At 39.1% G+C, this 23913-nt stretch overlaps 1 protein-coding gene across 3 annotated transcripts in view; it reads right to left on the bottom strand.

The window, feature by feature from the left end:
* The window catches only part of jbug (filamin-type immunoglobulin domains fbug), a 46639-nt gene that overhangs the window by 17159 nt on the left and 5567 nt on the right, over nt 1-23913 (bottom strand). For all 3 annotated transcript variants that reach the window (XM_043429335.1, XM_043429333.1, XM_043429334.1), the window contains exons 3-15: nt 17957-18081; nt 16838-16968; nt 15349-15562; nt 15144-15261; nt 14584-14771; nt 14182-14337; nt 13257-13398; nt 12955-13160; nt 11789-12812; nt 10987-11550; nt 10597-10732; nt 10306-10385; nt 9894-10061 (exon numbers count right to left, since the gene is read on the bottom strand). In XM_043429335.1, coding sequence (XP_043285270.1) covers nt 9894-10061; nt 10306-10385; nt 10597-10732; nt 10987-11550; nt 11789-12812; nt 12955-13160; nt 13257-13398; nt 14182-14337; nt 14584-14771; nt 15144-15261; nt 15349-15562; nt 16838-16968; nt 17957-18081 — 3252 coding nt within the window. The remainder of the gene's footprint in view (nt 1-9893; nt 10062-10305; nt 10386-10596; nt 10733-10986; nt 11551-11788; nt 12813-12954; nt 13161-13256; nt 13399-14181; nt 14338-14583; nt 14772-15143; nt 15262-15348; nt 15563-16837; nt 16969-17956; nt 18082-23913) is intronic.

Raw genomic sequence — 23913 nt, forward strand, 5'->3', positions numbered from 1 at the left:
TGACTCGAAGATGAGAATCAACGAGCTGGAAGAGTCGATCGGAGCTTGAAACTTTTCGGGGTTTCCGCGTCAAATAATCGACTTGAGAAGTCGTAAAATATTTGAAAACGTCCCGGATCAGGTAAGCCCAGCCAAGCTCAACGACTTTTCTTGCCCTTCGTTCGCTCTGATCGCTCAATTGACAATCGGGATCGGGAGAACGAGGAGACGACGAAGGCGGGGCCCTTTCGGAGGCACCAGTCGAAATTTGAATGTGAATACGGCCATTAGAAAGGCACGAGAGGCCCGAAGAGGCCCGAAGAAGGTACCCGAATGAGAGACTCGTTCCCTCGTCCCATCCCTGCTTCTTGTTGCTCGCCCGACCGGCCATTACACACGCACGCGCACAAGCGCGTTGTCTCATCGAGGAAACACGACGCGAGAATAATACGCGGAGGAAATAAAAAGTGTAGACGCGTAAGAATATTGCATCGAAATTCGATCCGTGCGCAAACCAGATTCACCATCGGACGCGAATGACAGTCTCCGTGTCTTCCTCATCTCGAATGGCAAACCACAATTCTGGATGAATGGGAGCGAGGCAGAAAGCAGGAAATCCGAGACGTCCGAAAGCCTTTTCAACCTCCCATCTCCTCTCGCCTTCATTCCTTTTTTGCGTACGGAGAAAACGTGCTCGAAGATCGTGACCCTTCACCGCATACCGGGGAGCGAGAAAACGGAGAATTCAACGCACTCCAATCCAGTCTCATCCCTCGCTCTCTACACACAATTCGGAATTTCTTCCAGCCGTTTCGATTCCATCGAAACTCATGCGGCTCGTCGAGTCTACGAGCTGCGTCGATCGCCTGTCAAATCGATGATCTTCGAAAGTCCTTCAAACGCTCATTTCCGACTAGCACAATTCTGCGCCCCATTTTTCACTGTTTCGGTAGAGAAAATTCGGGGCGAATTAGTACACGGAGAAAACGAGGCCGAAAATCCTAACTGGGTTGCAGCATTAATTCGAAGAGCAGTTATAGCAATTTTTCTATCCACCATAATAAAAAGACCAATGCTCGTCCCTTTTATTCAAAAGACTTAAGAGCATGCTGGATCAGTCGACTAACCTCACCTCGAATTTTCGAAATGAAAATTCTCCGCTGTCGTTTGACTAATCAAAAAAAGGCTCTGTCAGCGGACGCGGAAAGATGGCAAAAGTACGCTGACAGGGGCTTTTTTTTATTGATCAAACCGTGTCGAACATATTCAATTTCGAAAATTGCAGCTATCTCTCTCGCACTCATGGTGGCGAGATAGCGACTGCTCCATCACCTTAAGAGCGTTTTTCTCTATAAGCATAGTAAAAATCTTTTCACTCATTTCAAATGTTTTATTGTAAAGTATGCTCGGGCAACTCTGAAAAAATCTATATTCGTGTATTTATCATAGAATTTGCTATGCTGACAGTGAAAATTTGTGATTTACAATACATTTCCACTTATCGGTAAGTGCTGGTCTGACATGATAAATAACACTCGAAAACCAAACGAAATATAGCTCTAACACGCGCATCACTTTTTGCAATGCACATAAAGCTGTTTAGAATTGAAATGATGAAAAATTGGAAAATTCAAAAAATACTACGCTGTTTGTAATCGGTGCCTAAGTACTTTTAAAATTCTTGAAAAATAATATATTCCTCAGTATACAAAACAAATCCGTTTTCTCCGTGTAGTTGAATTTTATGAGGAAAGAGCTCGATTCAACAACCGATGAATCGCGTCGTTTATGGACAGTTGCTGAAGTGCTTGATGCGAGAAAGGGATTTTATATTTTTAAAACGATTTCGAAAATATAATTAAGAAGGGAGTGATTGGTCGCCAGTAAATTCGAGGCTTGGGAGAGACGGAAATGAAAATTTGTTCGCATGCTCGGCTCCCGTTCCCCGAAAGTCAAGGTCCCGAAATTCAATTCGAGTCGGAGGATTATCGAAGCGAGAGCTCGAAGCGAGTCGAGTGTAGGAGCTCAATTGCTGCATTCCCCGACATAACGGGGCGGCCCCCCTTTGAGAGCGCTCTTCCATCGAACACGTTTCGTTCATCGGTTCGTACGCGGAGCTCCAAAATTTTCGAAAATCAATTAAAAAAAGCAGAAATATTACGGGCCAATGTGAAGGCGAATGAGTCGCTGCGGCTGAGCTTGTATTTGGGTCAAACGGAAAAATCGACTTGGTGCATGCTCGATCGGCGGCATACCGACGAGAAACACGCTCGCGTTCGTCCACAATCGAGCTGTCTATTCTTCGAGCACTCTCGTCAAATGGGCTCAGATCAATTTAAACGGGCAAATCGCTTTCATTCGATCCGCCGATTAAGGTAGATCATGCCCGAACGATCGTATTTTATGGGTGTCTAAATTGGATCGATTTTTACTCCCTAATTAAGGATCTAATCACTCTAAATTAATGACAGAGTTATTCATTCATAATTGTAAATACATTTATTCAACTTATAATTTGACGAATGAAATTACGAGCCATTAATTATTCGGGGATCCGTCACTGACCGAACCCTAAATTTCATTCGTCCCTGGCTAAAATACTCTCATTTTTTATGTAAAAAATCGCATTAGAGAGCGCAAAGGCAAATGGACGGATAAAAAAGTATTAATAAAAAGACAGAAGGCTATGAAAGAAATGGACCAAGCCAAGAAGAAAGAAAATTCCGAAATAAGTAAATGCGAGGTTACACTCATTACCAATTTCGTTCAATCTTTAACGTAATATTATTATTCACAAAATTCGAGGTCGATTGGATCGATACAAATTATGTTTAAATATGTGTTAAAAGTACTTGTCCGGCCCATCACTTTCCATCTGAATTGTTTATTCAAATGAAAATCAGGGCTTTTCTAGAACTGATGGATCACAAGTGCAGAGGGAATTGAGAGAATTATCTTCAAGTAATTTTTACTTAATTGCACTAATTTAATAAAAAATTGAAACGAATTATCCCGTAATATATACAAGGGATATTATTGTGGATCGATAAATGAAATAAAATAACTCTCCAGTTTATATTCAATGTCGGCAATTTTTACTTCTCACTTCTTCCAGCGAACGAATTCCATATTCGGTATAAGAACTAACCTATATTATTATTAAGAACATTAAACTAGCAATGATTCGCATTTCAATAAATTTTTAACCGCATTCTGCCGTACAATTTCGTTTTTTTATCATTGATTTTTATTTGAATGAATAGTGATGGGCCGGACAAGTACTTTTAACACATATTTAAACATAATTTGTATCAATCCAATCGACCTCGAATTTTGTGAATAATACTATATATTTATTACTATTCGCGAATTATTTCTCAAACCATTCGTTGTATGGAAATATAAACGATTTTTTACGCGCAGTCCCAACAACCCGGGTGTATTTTTCCTCGTACTTGAACACGTTTATCTCACAAACCAATAAGACGAGCCCTTTAAAATTTGGCACATGTGTCAGTCGACTCTGTGTAAATTTCCAGACTTAATAAAATCGTTTCGTGGATGAGCTACCTTAAGAAGGAGCCTACCATTCGAATGAGCATTTATTTAAAATGTTTCCACGTCTGCTTTTTAGAGAATCTCCCGAATGACGGCTCTCCCGGAGCGGATTGTCCGAGATTTTGAAAAATCATCAACGCCAATTAGAAATCGCTCGAAGCCGAGTTCGATAAATGCTCCGATCTTCAGTCCGCAAATGTTTTGGGCTCATCGACATTGGATGTTCAACAGAAAAAACTGCGCGTTTCGTAACGCCGGGTTGGAATATTCTGAAACTAAAAACACCACGATTATCTCGGTCAGCAAAAAATATGCGAAGCATCCAATAAATGACTTTTCGATATTCTTTTTATATTGAAGCTTCGTAAAGGAAGCAATCGCGTTTGATTACAACATCGAAAGTTTACATCCGGGATCGAAAATTATACAATTGCGGCGACATCGTCTGTGCGAGTGACCGAGGCATCGAAATCTCTCGTTTTAAACGAAACAAGCGAGATTCCGGTGACACGAATGCCGCAGCAGCAGTAGCGCGGAAGGTTCATCGGCGTGTGCGTGAAAACACGATTTCCAAGCGTTTCTGAGCCGTTCGAGGGAGCAGTTACGTTCATGGACGTATATGTGTCATTATTTTCCCTTCTGAGCGGCCGATCGCGTCGAGACGTTGAAACGATTAGGCGTGCGCGCATAGCTCGGACGTTTTTCCTCTGGCATTCGCGCGTCCCTTGTTTGCTCTTTCATGCTTTGCCATTCAGCGGCCATTAAAATGCGCATATTTATGGTTGACGGTGCGCACGTTCTCGTGTCTGCTGCCGCAGCGTAGAAAAACCATCCAACTGACCGCATAATTGTTTATTAAACTGGGTTACCGCGGGTCTTGGTTTCAAAAATTCCTAACTTTTCCCTGCTTCTATCCACGGAGCCGCTGGCCTCTCATTTTTCGACGGCGAGTCAATGGAAGCTTCTGAATCGTAGCAAAATTCGATTTTATCGAGCGATGTTAAAAAAAACAAAAAAAAATAACATTTTCACATTTTTTCACACCTCGAATGACTAACTTCGAGAAATATTGAACTCTGGATTTGTACAACGAAGTGGTAACTCGACCCGGTGAGGCTTCCGAGTCGTCAGATTTAGCAGCATCGCTGCAAAAATCTGTTGAGTCAACGGACTCAAATCGAGGACTCGAAAAACGAAATTGTCGATGAAACCACGAGGCGGAGCATTCACGTGTCAGATTTTTATGGAAAAAATTGAAATTTGCATAAATCCGATTCTCTCGCGCCCAAAGGAGTCTTATTTTAGATGAATTTTAAAAAAAAACAATGCACTCGCTGTGATAAAACGAGATTGAGTCCTAAACTCGTCAGATTTTAAGCAAAGCATTCGAAATACTCGAAAACATTGATTTTGGGCTATCAGGTTTCCCCTTAAGGAGGGTGGATCACGAAATCAAAATAATCAGAATTTGATAAAATTTGGTGATAACATTTGGCATCAAGTATAGAAATACAATTTTTTCAAATTTTTTTACCACGTGGTTATCCAATAATTGAGCGTTAAATCGAAATTCTCATGCACGAGATGTATAACTGTATATATGTAAACTCTATGCTTATACACGTGAACTTTTGTGTTCGATTACTCGAGAGCTGTGGTAGAAAAATCTAAAAAAATTTATATTGTTTTATATATTTTTAAAGAATACATTTACCAAATTTTATGAAATTCTTATCATTTTGAAATTTTTAATGTATTTAACATGGTTTAGCATGGCAACATTGTATCGTCGGTAGCCACCCTCCTTAACGCGTAGACACTCCCTTTGAGGTCACACTCTCACCACACTGGTGCAAATTTGCACTTGGACTTTTCAAAATTTTCAAAATGAATCTTACAACGAGACTTTTTAGGGGTAACAATCCCTTAGTGATCGATAAGAATCATTTAAAAAGTAGAAAAATCAAGTTTTGTTATAGAAAAATGGGCAAATTGAAGAAAGGAATTTCGAAGTTCTAGACACTGAAAAAATTTTCGTGGGTGCAAATTTGCACGAGTGTCGTGTCTGCGGGTTTAAAGTATGCATCAGTCGACTAACCTCACTTGGAATTTTCGAAATTTAAATTCTCTGACACAGTTTGACCGATTAAAAAAAGGCTCTGTCAGCCTACGCAGAACGTTGGCTAAAATCGACTGACAGAGCCTTTTAATCGGTTTAACTGTGTCAAAGAATTTCGATTTCGAAATTTGCAGCTATCTCTCTCGCACTCACAGTTTTGCGATATACCGACTCTAAACATCAGCTTCACGTAAAGTGAGGTTATGTAAATACGAATTTCATTGTTTTTATCTAAATTATCTAGGTTATGTAAACCTTGTTTGTTTTATTTATACGGGATTAACCCCCAAAAATACATCATTTTTGGGTGGAATTTATGTGATATATTTAAAAAATGGCAGAATTAAACGACCTCGAATTTTGCACACATGTACTTTAGACTTCAAACTGTGGAATAGAACTTTTTTTCTAACCCATCACCATTTTTCTGTTTATTTATTTTTTATGATTTACTAAAAAATGGCTGAATGAAATGGATTAAAAATTGGAGAGGCTATAGAAAATATATCGAAAAATGTATTAAAAAAGTTTCATTAAGCTATCACCTCTTTCCTAAAGCTGATGTTCCTCCTTAAATTCTCCCTTTTTGCAGTAACACTCTCAATCCCTAAAACCCATCGTCCGGTGACGCCCAAAAGTTTTATTAATTTTGTTTTTTTACCGAAAATTGAAAAATCAACTGGAGAATGCTAATTTATCCATAAATTTTTATCGAATTGAAACGTCTTTCTATTTATAGAGACAAGTAACGCGTCGAACGTAAGGAATTTTGTTGCATCGACGAGTCCCGAGAGTCCGCGAGATCAACGATAAACAGAGAGAAAGAGAGAGAGAGAGAGAAAACGCAGTTGGTTGGTACGGTAATGCACGCGTGAGACGAGCGCATTCCGCGCGTCAGCAGAGCAACCTGCACCGGTCACTCCGGGCAATAAATCTCAAGCGGTATGACGCTTAGCCACGAACGGTGGACGAGACTGATTTTTTGCGATTCGATAACTCGTCGAACAATGGTCCAGCGCCAGAAAAGTTTCCAAAGCACTCGCCCTCGTTTGTGAGAGGAAAATAAAGTTTCGTTAAAGCCCCGCCAAATAAACGGTCACAATTATAAAACGATTCGTTGTTTGTTACGAGACATTCAGCGTACTCGTAAATAACCGCGTGCAATTTCCTGCCCTCAAAACTGTGTCACCTATTCCAGTTTTCTTCATAATCGTTTTTCAAACGATACATTAATCGTTAAAAAAAACGATTTCCTAACCCAAAGTCACATTCCTTGTAGAACAATTCGTTCCTGAAAAGAAAATCGAAGAAATGAAAGCCTAAACGATAAAAAATGAAAGTTGATGATTGGAGTAAAATTCTGTTAAAAAAACCGAATGTTTCAAGCCAAAGTAAAGTTTTTCATAAAATATTCGATTCCGGAAAAAAAAAACTAAAAAACTGTAATTTAAAACGATGACAATAAAATTTGATGGATGAAAAATAATTTGAGAAATGCCCCATCAACGAATACATCAGCGGTATTGAATGAAAACTTGAGAACTGCGAAATGAATTTTAGCTCCGAAGAAAGATGACGACCAAACGAGTTGTAAGTCGTAATAAATTTCGTGATAATAACGATCGTAGGCTGCGGTGAAATTAAAACAGAATCCCTCGCGATCATGCCCACACTCCTTCAATTGCTTCAACTCGAATTATGAAGTCAGCATAAAAGTTGGTCCCTTTGATACACTTGTGTACTTGTTATGTCTGTATATATGTCTTTAGGAAACCACGAGGATGCCCATATATTTAATTATGTAGCGAAGCACGCGGTACAGCGAATGGTGGGCGTTTGTATCCTCATTCGTAACCAAATACGTCCACATACTAGGCTCACCCTTCCCTCTCCCTCCTCCTCCTTTTCTTTCTCCAGTATACGTGTCTCTGACCGAGCCACACCTTTGAGCGTATTAACAGCATCAGCATCTCCATAAGTCGTTCTTTCCCCCCTCTCGTTCAATATTTACGTGCAATACTGATAAAAACTGAGAAAACTGAAATTCTTGGCTAAAATTGGGTTCAACTTCTCGGGCCTGTGCTCCAGGCAGGCTCGATTTTACCCAAATTTAGTTATTAAATGTTTCATCCATTCCAAATGATTTTCAATGGAATTTTTCATACCTAAATTAGGGTTTCTTAATGTTCAAAAGACAATTTTTAGTTGGCTCATTGAATACTCCAGTGGGAAGCTCGAGAAGTTTCGAGTGTACGGACTCGAAAACTTGATGAAAAAATATTTTTTTTGCTCTCCTGTTACGTATTCTGAGCACGTGGTTGGAAGATGCATGCATCAACGCATAAATCCACGTGAATGGTGGTCTCCCGGTCACGTGCATCGGTTAATGTCACGATCGACGAGCCGGACTCAACTTTTAGTTATCAGGCACACGTTTCGATATCGGGCACACTCGGACGATCCTTTTTCTCATATAAATTACCAATTTTCCACTTTCAAGTTTCTCTCATTACTGCCATCACCAATGACGAAATAACTTCAGTATTTTCGGATCGATAATAACGAGCTGCCAGCAATTACTCGTCGATCTGTTCACCCTTGACGCAACGTCGTACGACTACGCAAACGAGTATTTGGATTAGTGAGAGAAGAATTAAGCTCGACTGCGACTCCATTGGAAGACCTGCGGAATATAATGATGCTGATGAAACGAAAAACGTATATGGGTTCGTCGAAAGTTCTGAAAGGAATTTTTATTTAGTTTCGAGCGTACGTATTGTTCGAGGAAGTGGCGTCCGCGATGCAACGTCGTCGAGACTTTCGATGATGATTGCAACAAGTTTTATTGCAGCCCGATGCAAAATAAGCGTTATTAAAATAATACTCGGTTCTGGAATGAAATAACGTGGAGGAATAATAGGAGAGAAGACAGAGTCAACGGTCGACGAGTATCGTCTCCAATTTATCGACGAAAAAGCCGGAATTTCACTTTGCCCGCGAGGAAAAAATGTCCTGTTAAACACACGCGCGTCGTGGAGCGGAGACGCGCGGTTATAAAAGAAAATAATAATGACGGGCACCATTTGGGTCAGTGGAACGCCTCGTGTGTGCGTGAAATCGCAAGTCAATGACCTCCGGCTCTCCGCGAAGCTCTACTGTCTTACATCTGAAGATATGTGGTAGACAGTCACCTGACTCCTCGTGCCGGACAACACCGCCGAACGCACGTGCCAAAATGTACAAAAACTGTACGATCCTGTGTTATCACTAGAAAAGATAAACTTGGAGCGCTATTGTTGTCCTATAAAGTCTTTTCCACCACGATCTTTGGCAAGAGAATAAATGGCAAGACTCTTCGATTTTTCATTCTGAAGTCATGCACACGTGCTTCGTGACCTTTCGAGAAATGGACACATTTTTTGGAATAGACGAGCAAGAAAGATGCTTTTTCAAAAATATAAAATAGAAGGTCGTTTTTTAACAATCGCTCTACGAGAATTCAGTCGAAACTGTTTATTACAGTTTTGATTCTTATTTTGTTTGTTTAACTCGCATGTATTTAGATTGAAAGCTCAAAATACGAAAAATCATTAACTTTTTTATCATTCCAATAGCTCGACTCGAGCAGACGATCGAAATTTTGGAATTTGTGAATTTTGTATTGATGAGAAATAATGAATGACATTGGAAATGAGAAACGTTCGTTCAATCGTTTCCACTCATTTGAAAAAACGTGATTGAAGAACAAGTAATTATGCAAAAGTCTCGACGCGGAGTTGTTGTTTTCTTCAACTAATTTATGCATGCACAAGTGCTCGAGAGAGATTTCGCTATGAATTGCATCCCGGAAATGCGAGCCTTTTATTCCGTGACGATTCTCGAGCGAGGGAGAAAGGTTCAAGACCGAGATGGACTGCACATGGAAAAAGAAAACGGAGTCAGCGACCCGGAATAAATGATCCGTCAAGTCATTGACACGTTGAACCAAGTAGAAATAGTAAACAAAGCTCTGAGAAAGTTCGACCTGAAAAAGACACTTTTTGTAGGTCAAAATTGCTTCGTCGAGTTTGAAATTTGAACAAAACAATTATTTCGTTTCCATTGTCATCCAAATTCGTTATGAAACTCCGAGGAAAATGCGCGACTAAAAAATACGAAATTTCGTGCCTCAAACGTTTGTTCGTCATTTTTTCATCAGCGGAACAAATGTGCAAGAAAAAACGAGGGAATTACTTACCGGAAACTATTTCGCCATTGAAAGTCATTTCTACCAAATGAGTTACAGCCTCATGCGGGACGAATGATGCCAAAAATCTCTGACTCCCCAGTGCACGTACAAAACTCGTAACGTGCCCACCGTTCACAAGAATTTCAAGGTTTCCTGAACCGGCGCGAGATCCATCAACTATGAAAAAAAAAAAAAAACAAGAAACGCTAAAGTTAGAAAACAAATCTGCATTCACCGATTAAATCATTAAAAACAATTTTGAAATTTAAAAAATCTTCAAAACTCCCGATTTATTTAAACATACGAAAATACAAATGAGCCAAGTTCCTTCGGTCGTTTAAAATCCTGTTTTCCGGAGAAGATAATCCAGTTTGATAAACTCATTTATTACTATTTACATGTGAAATAATTATGTACTCACTTTCGAACTCGACCGGTTGATTTACTACTCCGTTTGGAATGTTGCCGACTTGAATGGCTCTCGCATTATAAGCTTGCGATCTGTACAAACATGAAATAATAATGAAATGCAATATCCAATTGGACCCGACCGCTCTTTCAAATCGTTTTCAATTAATCGAAATTGCTATTCATTTTTTTTTTCACTAGAAGAATGAATGGTTGAAAAATTGAACGATCGCGCGTCAACACCACCGTACAAAAGCTTCCCGTCGCATCTATTTTTTTCGATATATATTTTTCGTTAATTTACCTGAACGGAGATCCTTTCACGTGCTGACCGTTGACCATTATCTGAATTATGTATTCGCCGACCTCCTCAACCGTCACAGTGTATATTTGGCCTCGTAATATCGATTTTTGGAAAGGGACCTGTTTCCCGTTGGGACCTGTATTGAAAATCGATAAATATACAGTGAGATAAAAAGATTGTTGATTCAATAGCAATTGATGTTATTGGAAGAGTTTTCTTCATTCAACAGCAATGTTTTCGGAGAGAATGAATCTGCAATTTGATCTGAAACTATTTTTTCTCAGTGTAATCACCGAAATGATGGAAAACACGAGGAGTTATTTGAATGAAGAAAAGAAAAAAAACATGTGACTGGGGATGAGAAATAAGAATAAAAAGGTTCCTATTGACCTGTAATCGTGACTGTGGCTTTGCTGGCATCGATACTAGGATCGATGGTAAAAGTCATGGGTTTATGGATGGGTAACATCTCGAGTGCGTTCCCGGTGACGAGAGAAGATCCTTTACGTTTTTCAGAATTAGGAGTCGAGGTGAAACTGGTGGCGCCATTGTTGGTGAACCTTTCGTGAACGGCGTCGGTCGTATCGACGCTTTTGTAATAATTATTACTTTTGTTTTTTAATATACCGTGGGTTGCACCGTTGCTACGCCCATTGATATTTTCATTTCCATTGTATTTCGGAGACGCGGAACGTTCATTCGTCACAAATCGATGGGACGCGGTGTAATTGCTCGAGGAATTTTCCGTGTGGAGAGCGTTGCTGCACGAGCTGTAATTGTTGCCCGTGTTCCGCGAATTATTGAAGTTCGAGCTCCCTCCTGTATTCTCGAAGAGAGACGAACCGTTCGCTAAATTTGCCAACGACTCCAAACTCCCGTATGACAACATCGATTTAGTTTTGGCTATCGCGTCCCACGAATCGCGACGCGGTGTCCCACCCGTCATCGAAGACACTGCAATAAAAATCATACATTTTTTCATTTATGTTTCCGTCTGGTGCGTGGGACAATGAAAAATTGCTCGGCAGCGAGTTATTACGTTTTTCAAATTCCAAATAATAAACCGATAAATGAAAACTAATAAAAAATCTGTTCTCCTTAATAATTGAAAGATAAAAATCAATCAATAATACAGAGCTAATCGATAACGTGTGAGAATACAAAGTAAAATGAGTAAAGCGGTTTTTGGCACCTCGCACATTGCTGCTGGTATCGACAACAACGCTTTCGGTAGAGCCTCGTCTTCGCATAGAAAAGTCTTTCTCGTTGGTGCGAGGGCTGAAGCTGTGATTGATGGGGCTCTCGTTGGGGTTGCGAAAAGCCATGGGGCTACGATTCGGTGAGCGTGGACGCGTGAGTGAGCTCGATTGATAGATATCCTTGGACTCTTTTATGAGACTGGTGGCGTGTGTGGACTCGCGTAAATTGGTGGTGGATGTGGTATTCAAGGGAGAGCGTGGCCGATTGACGGTGGTCGTGGCATAAATGTCCTTGGATTCTTTGATCAAGCTGGGGCTCTCTTGATTCGGGGATCTTGCCGAGTTGGGTGATCGCGATCGATTGAGAGCACTGGAGGAATAAATTTCCTTGGATTCTTTGATCATCGATGGGCTGCTCGAATTTCTGCCAACGTTGTTTTGGACCGGTGATCGCGACGAATTAATAGCGCCAGAATGATGGTAAGAGGAGGAATTCTCCGTCGTATAATTGCTGCTCGATTTGTTGTACGAAGAGGAAAAATTTTGGTGATGATATTGTTGATGGGGAGAATAATCTCTGTACGCTTGCGTCGGACTCGAGGTTTTGTAAGCTGTGCTCGAGCCCGTTGGCGATTGTCTCGTTTTCGTATGCTCCGATGAACTCACGTTCAGCCCATTCATTCGTCTCTCGTTCGACGTTATCTTCGATCTTTCTCCGCTCGACGACGGCGTCATGCCCTTTGACCTTCTCGAACCTTTTTGCGTGCCAACCCTTATCGAAATTGGCGAACCCCGCACGTCCGAACCGTTGAAATAAAGATACACGCGGTACTTTCCAGCGTCACGTGGCACCAACGACACTCGATATCTCATGTGCCCTATGTCTTCGATTCGAAACGGCACCGATTGCTTGTCGTGCACTATGTCGATTGCTACGTCACCCAATCCACCCGTTCCCGTCGCGTCCACGATGAATGAAAATGGCTGGCCCGGCATTGCACCTTCGGTGTCAACGAGCTTCGAAATCAAAGTTATACAGTTCAGTTCTCCATCATATTAGATCAAGATAAAAATCATTAAATATTCGTTTATCTATAGGATGAAAAAATGTCGACAATCGAATCTTTCCAGTAGGAAACTTTCTGTTTTTCCAACTCACTTTGATGCCGTTGGGATCAAAAACAAAACAAGTGAACGGACCACCCTGGATATGATTCCCTTTGTGTGTTATGGCGATGCTCCATTCGCCAGTCTCGTCAGGCTGAAACGTCGCTGTATGCACGCCATCATTTTCCTTAACGGGACATGGCAACGATCGCCCCGTTGGCGACCACGCTGCCACGTCTATGCCATCATGACTAGTTCCTGAAATTTTATTTTTACATTAATTCACCCACGACTCTCAACTCTAACACACATCGAATATTCATCTTCTCTCACTTCCGTAGCAAGTTTTCGTACCGTAACTGTTGACTAGAACCTCGACGATCGATCCAATCGCACATGGATCCATGCCGGGCGATTTAATTTTTGTTAACGGAGGTAAAACCCTGAAGTAGTACGGACAGCCGCTCACCAACTCGCCGTCGTTGTATACCATCAACTGTAAATTAGAAAATACACTTTTTTTTATGTTATTTCATAATTTTCATAATCTCGAGTCCGCTGAGATTATTGCACAGAAATATTTCTCTCGATAAATAAATTATTATCTTCGGTTTATGAAGGAGGCTAAAATCTGCCAAGCTGACGTACGTTAAATAATCGTAATTAATAAAAATGTCTGAATCAATCTTGTTCGTGATTTTGAAAAACTCAGCATTGACCAATGGATTTTGAGATTGGACTAGATCCTCCAAAAGCGAATGACAAAGTGCAAAAGCAGGTATTACAATAAAACTCATTCTTTTATATCGACAAAGAAAAAAATTGCATTTTTAAGGACATGTTCAAGAGGTTTAAAAATTTTACAGAGCGTCACACTATTTTTACCGACCGTCACGGCAAAGAGACTCCGGTACTGCTATTTCACGCGTCACGCTAAAGGTAACATACTGCACTGGAATTTACACGTGTCACATGAATCAAAGAAAACATTCACGAGAATCAAAGAGTCTCCAGCAAACGTCTCTAGCAGAAACAACAATTTTTATTATACTAGATTTATTGCAGCAACTTTTGCTGCGATTTGTATCGTTAAATAGTATCGGAATAAAATTTGCAGTGGGAAAGTATAAGAACCGATTTTTCGGAAGAATGGCAGATTTCATTGCAAGTCTGAAGATTTTTTTGATAACAATTTTAAACAAGACGATGACATTGAAATAGAAGCAACAAAATAATGAAACTTCCAATAACTGCTACAACTCAGAGCATTTTTTAGTACCTTGTGCATTCCAACTTCTGTGGGTACGAAGGTTCCTTTTCCGTGGATCCCGTTCCAAGTGAGCCTGCACTCGGTTCGACCACTGGGGGAAATAATTTCGCCGCGAACTTCTCGGGCGTTAGCTTCCTTCGAGAGCATTTCTAATCTGAAGACAGCCTGTTTGAAAATAGATGAAAATAATTGTTTGTTCCAAAAGACAAAAGATTTCTTTTAGTTTTTCCTACAACTGCGTACGATTTCGTAATTCAAAATTGTTTATTCAACTTTTCATTGACTGAGAACACTGCCAAATAAAAAAAGCTATTAGTAATGGCGAAATACTATTTCTGGTCGTTCTCTGGCTTGAGTGGAAAAAAGACAAATTTCGCAATAGAAATCGTCAAACAATGGATCTAGACTAACCGGCTGTTGAACTCGAGCGGAGGTACTCTCGACGTGCACAGCTATTTGTTCGCTCGCTTGAGGGCGAGGCTTGACCCATTGAAAATGAGCGGCGTATGCCATCACTCCCAAATGCTCGACGTTCTGATCCGCCATGTCTTTCGCTTTCAATATTGGCTCGACTCCCAATTTTTTCGCGCCATCAATGCCTGAAAACGAAATAATAAAATGAAACAAGTTATTTGATTAATTACAAAAAATCATTTTCTTCCCCATATCAATTTGTTGGCCGAACATTTTATTATTACGAGTATTTTGATTGCGTCTGCAATTGAACGTTAAAATCAAAAAGTTTATTCTCTTTTATGTTTTTTTTTTCTACGAGATTTATTGAGTTTTATAAAAATGCGTCTAATTTCCCGATCGAATTCAGCCTGTACGAGCGAAATTTCCAAGATAGCAGACACAAACGTTTCCAGATGGAAAATAAGTAGAATTTCTCGTTGATACTAATTTGGAATCTTGTTGATTGGTTCGTATCTCGAAACCCCTCTTTTAATAATCGTATCGAAAAATCATACCCATTTGCAAATTATTTTCCCAAGACGATGGTTTTGTGTCCAATTTATCGTAAGTGGGAACTGGACCACCAAGATTTCTGACGATACTGCAAAGGGCTCTTCCATCGTTCCAATCAGTCTAAAAAAATCGAAATGGACAAAAATTATGCTTAGGCAATAATGAAATAGAAGAAAAACGGATGACGAATGAAGGATTTTGCTTTACCGTAAAATTTCTGACGGGGGCGTGTGCCAATTGTGAATTGACCCATCGCAGTGTTGCATGAAAGCCCGGTGAGCCTTCTTTCATGAAATAGGAGAGATAGGTCATTCCAGAAAGTTCATCGAGATAAGGAGAAGCGAGATATTCGGGTTCGAGTACGACCGGAATATCGAATTCTCGTTTTGATATTTCCATCGCTTTTCGACAATTGTAAACACTGCAAAAGACGTTGAAAATAAATAATCATTCTCATTTATCGACATTACAAGTTTGTTCAAAATTCGAGCGTTTCTGCAAATTTACGGAGTAGCAATTTATTATGGAAATTTCGTGATATTTCAAGCCAGATTTTGCCACAATTTTCATCCAAAAGCTCAAGAGAAATAATCGAAAAAACGTTCGTTTCGTTCCTTTCTCATTTTTTGCTTGATTTTGACCCTTCCATATACAAAAAATTATCTCAGACCTCTAATATTAAACCAATTCCAGTGAAAAGGAGAGCCTAGGGGTTTTTATAGTCACTGATCACGAATACGAAGTCAGATTTTTCAAATTCAAAATGAAAAAAAAATCCATTCAAAAATCCATCAGCATATTAATAAAACTTGATATTAAACAATACACATGAGAGCGTGCTCGCAGTCCTATAAGTTTGTTTATATAACGAATATACAGATCAAGAAAGAGGTCGACACGAGGCCCTTTGTCGTTAGAGTTAGAGTTACTTTTTCGACCACTGCAACGCTCAGTTAATCGATAGATCTCTTAGAGTAAAGTTCATTGAATAAAATATATAATTACTCTGCTTAAACTTTGTGCCATTTATTTTGAAACCTGCTTGCAAACAACAAATCTAAAATTGAAATGTAAAAATGAAATGAAATTCTAAAAAAAAAAAAAAAAAAACAGTAAAAAAATACAACAAACAGAAGTGGATTTTTGATGCTCTCCACGTTCTCATCGTTAGTTCCGGATAGCGCTAAGAGAGCGGCACAAATATCTCGTCAAAAAATTAGACCTTCGTGGCAGCAAATAAATTCTTCAAACAACAAGTTTCGATAATTTTTTACATTTTTTCATCCACATCTTGGATCCGGCCTTTTAGAATTAGGAATTATGATATTCTAACTTCGGATCTTTAAACCACGACCCCGAAGAACCCCCAAAGAACAAATTTCGCGTTGACCTGTCCTAGTTTACCAAGTTTTTTCAATTTTTCGATCCGCTGCCTTGAATTTGTCATCTTGCATTTAGAAATTATAAAGTTCTGACTGAAGTATTTCAAGTGATTAAACTCAGGCGAAAATATTGAATAGAAAGATATATAAAACTTGACGTCCGCCATATTGGATCGACGATTTTGAATTTTCCAAAAACATCGGTAAAAATTTTCATGAAAATTGATGCAGCTGAAAAACGCTCACGAATTTAAAATTCTTTGGAAATAATTATAACGAAGCGTGAATTCCGCTGGAACTTCAATCCGAATCACCTGTCAGTCCGATCGAGTTGCCTCCAATGGGGAAAGAGGCCTGGTTTGCAGTAATCCAATAACGCGCTGAGATAAACGCCCGAATTCCAATCAGTCGTGAAGTTGTTGACTCTGCATTCGGGCAAGGCTGCCTGTAATCGTTTGTAAATTAACATGAAATGAAGAAAATTCATTCGAATTGAAAAATGATAAAAACAAAATGTGAAAACTTCGATTTCGCCAACGTTTTTCACGTCAAAACTTGGCCATTGCAAAAATCGAGAGTCTCCCTTCGTCGAAAAATATACGCTTTTCAAGGACATTCAAATCCCCCATTTCATTTGATTTCTTCGAACGATAATCAAAAGGAATTATTTAAGAGGATGGATCAGTCGGTATATCGCGACCATTAGTGCGAGAGAGATAGTTGCAAATTTCGAAATCGAAATTCTTTGACACAGTTTAACCGATTAAAAAAAGGCTCTGTCAGTCGATTTTTGCCATCGTTCTGCGTAGGCTGACAGAGCCTTTTTTTAATCGGTCAAACTGTGTCAGAGAATTTCAATTTCGAAAATTCCAAGTGAGGTTAGTCGACTGATCCATACTCTTAAGGAGGAACATCAACTTCACGTAAAGTGAGGTTATGTAAATACGAATTTCATTGTTTTTATCTAAATTATCTAGGTTATGTAAACCCTGTTTGCTTTATTTATGCGGGATTAACCCCCAAAAATACATCATTTTTGGGTGGAATTTATGTGACATATAAAAACAATGGCAGAATTAAACGACCTCGAATTTTACACACATGTATACTTTAGAGTTCAAACTGTGGAATAGTACTTTTTTCTAACCGATCATCATTTTTTATTTGTTTTTGAGTACGGAAAGATGGGGCCTGTGGAATTATTTCCCATGCGTAGATGTTAAATATTCCAAGTTTTGAAATGATTTGCTAAAAAATGGCTGAATGAAATGGATTAAAAACTGGAGAGGCTATAAAAAATAAATCAAAAAATGTGTTCTAAAAGCTTCATCAAGCTATGACCATTTTTCTCAAGCTGATGTTCCTCCGTAACAGAAATAAATAGTAATCGAAGTCATTGGTCAGTATTTTCTGTGAATATTTGTGTACACTACCTTAAGCCAAGCGAGCATGAGTTTCCTTGGTGGAAACTTGGACTTGCCAATTTGGTATCTAACAATAAGAGACCATATGAGTCCGAGGATCAGTTTGAGATTGCCATTGACGATGTCGACGTTGCCTGCAACGAAAAATGGTGTCAAGGATCATCGATGTAGTATTTTTTTTATAAAACAATAAAAAGAGAGACGAGCTCATGGTTCGTAACAAATATTAATGCAAAAGAGCGTTCCAGCGAGAAGTGAATAATGAAAATCGGCGATTCTGCCCGCAATTCGATTTACTTTTACTCAGGTCACGGACTCAGCGAACTCTAATTCAGAAAAAAAATCATCGATTCGTTAGAAAAACGTCCGAAAAATATTCGTTCGAAATATGAAAAAAAAACGTCGCGAAAAAATTTCGAAACGCATCGTTCATTCGAAACGTGGAAAAAAATGTCACTGATCGCGAACGTTTGACACTTGGGTTAGAGCAAAATTGTGCCAAAAATTGTAATTTTAGTAGATCGAATTCGACCAGTGTGTGGCCTTAGAGATCGAAAAAAATGAATTTCCGTGTTGAAAAGAAATTCGGAAAAATTTGATTCGACGCGTCAATTGAGAAAAGAAAACTGAGTTCCGCGAGCGAGGGCACAATTCTTTCCGTTTTCATCGACATTCCGAGAATTAAATTAACGACAATTTTCCGTGACAAAAGAGACGTTTCTCTTTCTCACTCGTACGTATTTTTTCTCTGCCTACGAAAGATTCGTGATGTGAAGGAAGCGCCGGCAAAAAAAGAGAGAAATAAAGCACCGGTAACTGTAAATTTGTAATAACGAGTTGGAGGATGCGGTGGGCGCGTTGTAACGAATACAGCGATAAAGTTAGATAAATCCTATATATATGGCAACCCACAGTTGATTCCAGGCCAAATAAAATTCCTCGTTTTCCGAGTTTTTAAAAAATATTTAGTCGAATACGAGTGTGCATGGCTTGTAAAAAAACATAACCAAAATTTGGACGATTCGCGACAAAATTTCGGTCGGATTCATCGAAATGTTAATTGCTCATTCAGTTACAACGAATTTTGACGATTCGGTCGCTTCTTATCGGTTTTCATCGCGACAGCAAAATTGGCCGTGACACGAAATTGTTGTTTCTCTTTATTTTTAATGCGAAAGCGAATGAGGGGTCGTCAGGAGGTCACGAGTCTAGTGACGAAACGTTTTTTCACCTTGAATTCCCCATAGAAAAGTGCACAACAGAGTTTCACAGTAAGACACAAGAAAGGCAACGACCTCGAACGCCGATTAGCGCAAGGCAACACTCGCACGCGCGTTTGTCTGTGATGCAAACTCGAGGATATTCGCCCCCGTGTCCCGTGTGTCGTAAATAAGGTGGATGTCACAGTCATTGACCATGTTTTATAATCGTATTTCATTTTCATTAGTCAAACTTCGTTAAGATTTGCTTAATTTCACATCCCTGTTCAGTTTTATCGGTGACTTTTCAACTGGCGTAGGAATCCTCACGCGTAGGAATTCGTGACTTTTCATTTTCGGTCATCACACACGGGGCGGCGCTCGAGTCGCAGAGACAAAGGAACGATCGAATTTCGTTGTCCCTCAAAACAGTTCGACTTGAAAACTCAACCAATAAATCATCGATTTTTCCAAATGCTGCAAGAGTGGAAGAAAGGAAGGAATAAAAAACCATCGTTTGACTTTATTAGTCGAAATAAAGTAGATCGAAAATAACTCGTTCGTTCGTCAGGCTTCGAAAGGTGGCGCCTCGCAACGGAGGTGTGGATAATCAGACGGAGCTGGGCGATCGTCGAAACTCATCGGCACAGAAAGAACGAAATAAATTTGAAAAGCAACGAAAAAAATAATGAGGAGAAGGAAATGTATCTGAAAATCTTGGCGTCACGAATGGCCCGAAAAGCACAAGTGTGTCTGTCCGCGTGTGTGTTCATAGGCGAGCGTTACAGCGGCATACCACGGGAGTGGAGCCATGCACTGCGGGAAAAAAACTAGGTTATATACAACGCATTGTTAATCACTGGCGTGTCGTGTACTTTGAAGAAGGCTAAAAAATAAAAAAAGTGTGGAAGAAAAAGAAAAAAAAAGCTCCGGCAGTGTAACATGTAATGATAGACGATGAATCGTCCAGCAGTGCATAGCGAAATATTTTTTCTCCTGTGACGAACGTGAAGAACAAGCGCGCTTACGCGCTCGTCCGAATGAAAGTTTCTCGCGCATATGGTCTTCGAGAAAAGCCCGCGAGATCGACTGCTCCACCGAGACTCTCTCGACGATCGGACTTTGTAAGGCGAAAAAACGTGGGTGAACCTCCTTTCGATATATGTTAATGGACACACATTTTTCGAACGTACAGCCAGTTCGGAATTACTATTGAAAAAAAAGAGCTCGAATTTAACTCCGATCCTCGTTGTTGTGCGACTACGACGGATTGCTTCGTATCCGCACGACATCAATTAAGGATCTCATAATATTTCAAGAAACAATACACTCGACGAGTCAATGCAAAATCATTTCACCTGAAATTTGAAATAATTGCAATAGTCTCGTATGCTAATTCGCCTGTTCTATAAAACTTTTCTAGAAACCTTGCAACGTTATACATGTTCGGTCTTAAATACCGGCTCGCAGCGAACGTTTATTATGTCATTCCATCCAATTATGTGGAAAAAGAAACAGCTAACAAATGTGACGAGAAAGTCAATCGAGTCGTTGGATAAAATGACATTTTTTATTTGCTAGCATTGCTGAAAGTTCATTAGTACTTACATTTTTAACCTAATCGAAAAATATCTCATTTTATATTTTTATTAAGGTAGTCCATTCACGAAACAATTTTTTTAAGAGTCTTAAAATTTACACAAAGTTTCAATGGGTAGTAGACTGACACGCAGATCAAATTTTAAGGGATTCGTCTTATTGGTTATGAGATAAACGTGATTAAATATGAAGAAAAATACACAGGGCTGTAGTGACTGTGCGTAAAAAATCGTTTATCTTTCCTTATGACGAATGAACGCTTCTTACGAAGTTTATGAAAAAATACACAATAACAATTAAGTATGTAATGAAGGTTTGGGAAAAATTCGAAACGATTGTCTTACCAGTAATAAAGATATATTTTACGTTAAAAATTGAATGAAATTGGTAATGAGCACTCGTAACCTCACATTTGTTTATTTCGGCGTTTTGTTTCTTCTTGGCTTGGGCCATTCTTGTCATAGCCTTCTGTTTTTATCAACACTTTTTTCTTGATCCATTTCTTGTTGTGTTTTCCCTTTGCGCTCTCCAAAGCGACTTTTTTACGTAAAAAATTAGATTTTAACGCTTAAAGTGCACACACCTCTGTTGTCAATTTATCCGTGCATACTGGGTCAATGTGACCCGTGGCGTTTTCGCATCGTTATATCTCCGTAAATATGCATTTTTTTTGTGCAGACCTTTTTTGTAGTTAAGTATCCATATTTTATGGGTGCAATTCGTTTTTTTCGAAAAAACAAAAATTTAATGCCAAAATATTTGCTTAAGGATATATTGCACAGGCGATACAATGTTGCCATGCTAAACCATGCTAAAAACATAAAAAAATTCAAAATGATCAGAATTTTATAAAATTTGGTGAACATATTCTTTAGTGCCGAATTTGACAATACAAATTTTTTAAGATTTTTCTTCTGCACAGTTATCGGATAATTGATCACTAAAGTTGACGTGTATAAGCATATACTACATTCCGGGCATAAGAAATCTGCTTTAATGCGTAATTACTCGATAACTGAGTAGAAGAAAATTTTGAAAAAAATTGTGTTTTCGCACTTGATGTTGAAGAACATTATCACCAAATTTGATCAATTTCTAATTATTTCGACTTTTGTATCATTCACCCTTAAAGTGGAGCATGTATTTCGTGGTACAAACGGTGAAAGAAAAACGTATGGGTCAAAACGACCCAGCGTACACTTAAGGGTTAACCAGGGACGAATGAAATTTTGGGCTCTGTCAATGATGGATCCCCGTTCAATTAACCCTACACCTCATGTGCCTTTTTTCATACCCTCAACCTCATGACCGGGGTTCGAACGCACCCCACTTTTTTTCTGCTTATAAATCCGGTCCTACGATGCTAAACTGACTTTATCCTACACCATTTTCTTCGTTTTTTTATAACGAAAAGAATGATGTAATCATTCGATAATGTCGCTTGTTGGGACAGGAGCGTAGTTTGAAGTTCGCGTGGGGTGTGCTCACACCCCAGTCATGCGTTCTAGGGTTAATGGATCGTAATTTCATTCGCCAAAAAATAAGTTTAAAAGATTTATTTACAATTACAAATCAATAACTGAGATTAATTTAGATTGATATCTTTGATTAGGAAGCAAAAGTCGACCCAATTGAAACACTCGTACGATCCTACGGGCATGATCTACCTTAAAAAAACGTGCCATAAATTAATCTTTTGAATTGTTTTTATTCATAATTTATTTAATTGAAACCAGCTTGCTGTAATAATTAATTTCGAGAAAATGAAAAAAAGAATGTCCGATGAAAAAGTTATCTCATTCGTGCGCGAACTCTCTTCGAAATTTTCTCTCGGGCCAGGTTATATGAGACCTAGTTTTTTTTTTCAGTACACTTCAGAAATCGCGAGGCTGGGAATAGTGACGGAATTTAATGCGTGTCAAGATCGATGCCAAAGTACCGCTTTTTCGTTCCAATTCCGAGCATAAAAACCTCTTTCTAAAATAGTTGAATATTAACAAGAGAAGAATATAATAAAAAGGTGAGGACCCATTTTCGTCAGCTTCGCGCGTTCTTTCTAATTACATATTTGTGCGGATCTGTTTTGAGGTTAAAATATTTTGGACTTGAGCCTCCGTCAGGAAAATCCGAAGCGTTTTCGCCCACCAATTTATTGGCCAATTAAATAAATGAAATTAATGATCGAAAATCGAAGTCATAAGAGGACGCAATTTGATTTACTGGCCAACGCCAGAGTCGGTTTTGAATAATGAGAAATTAGCTCATCGAGCACGAACTCGAAGGTCGTTTGAAAAACATCAACGCCACAGCAGCGAGGTTAGCTCGGAAGAATCCTCGAACCAAGCCGCGCGCAGCTGCGCTCAACGAGAAGATGAAAAATAAAAACTTCTTTCGTGTATTACGTTATTGTCAACGTGTTGGCACAACAAAACCAGTTCGCGACAACCCTCGGAAGAAGAAAATCAGGGAATGGGAAGAAAACACGAGAAACAATGCTTCGCAAAACGCTCATCTTTATATATCTGTATGTACACTTTTCAACCGCTTCTCGTTAGTTCTGGAATGCAAGTATAATTTCAGTGTCGACGCTCCGTTATATGCTTCCGACTTTGAGGTCCCTAGCCGTGTAATCATTCGCTCTAAGAAATTATTCACTTCGCACTTAAGAAAATAGCTTCCTCATAAAAAGGCTTCTTTTCAATATCCGATTCTTCATGCTTAAGGCGAAGGATCAGTCACCTAACCTCACCTCGAATTTTCGAAATGAAAATTCTCCGCTGTCGTTTGACTAATCAAAAAAAGGCTCGGATAGATTTTCGGTTAAATAACTCGTAAAAAATTAAATTTTGAGTTTTTAAAAAAATCCTTACAGAGTTTTACAGACAAGGGTCCATGCTTTAAGGAGGGTGGCTAGGGACGATACAACGTTGCCATGACGACGCTGAAGTTTCCAACGTTGGAGTCCAACGAAATGAATGAAAATAAAATGATTTATCCATCAGTTTTTTATTTCACGAATCATAATTGTGTAGATTAAAAAAATACAAAGTACAAATTCGACTGGAAATAAATTGGAGAATTACTGGAATTATTGAGTTGTTTTTTAGATCATTTCGTTGGACTCCAACGTTGGAAACTTCAGCATCGTGTTGCCATGCTAAACCATGT

The sequence above is a fragment of the Venturia canescens genome, chromosome 9 (assembly GCF_019457755.1).
Source record: "Venturia canescens isolate UGA chromosome 9, ASM1945775v1, whole genome shotgun sequence".
Lineage (NCBI taxonomy): Eukaryota > Metazoa > Arthropoda > Insecta > Hymenoptera > Ichneumonidae > Venturia > Venturia canescens.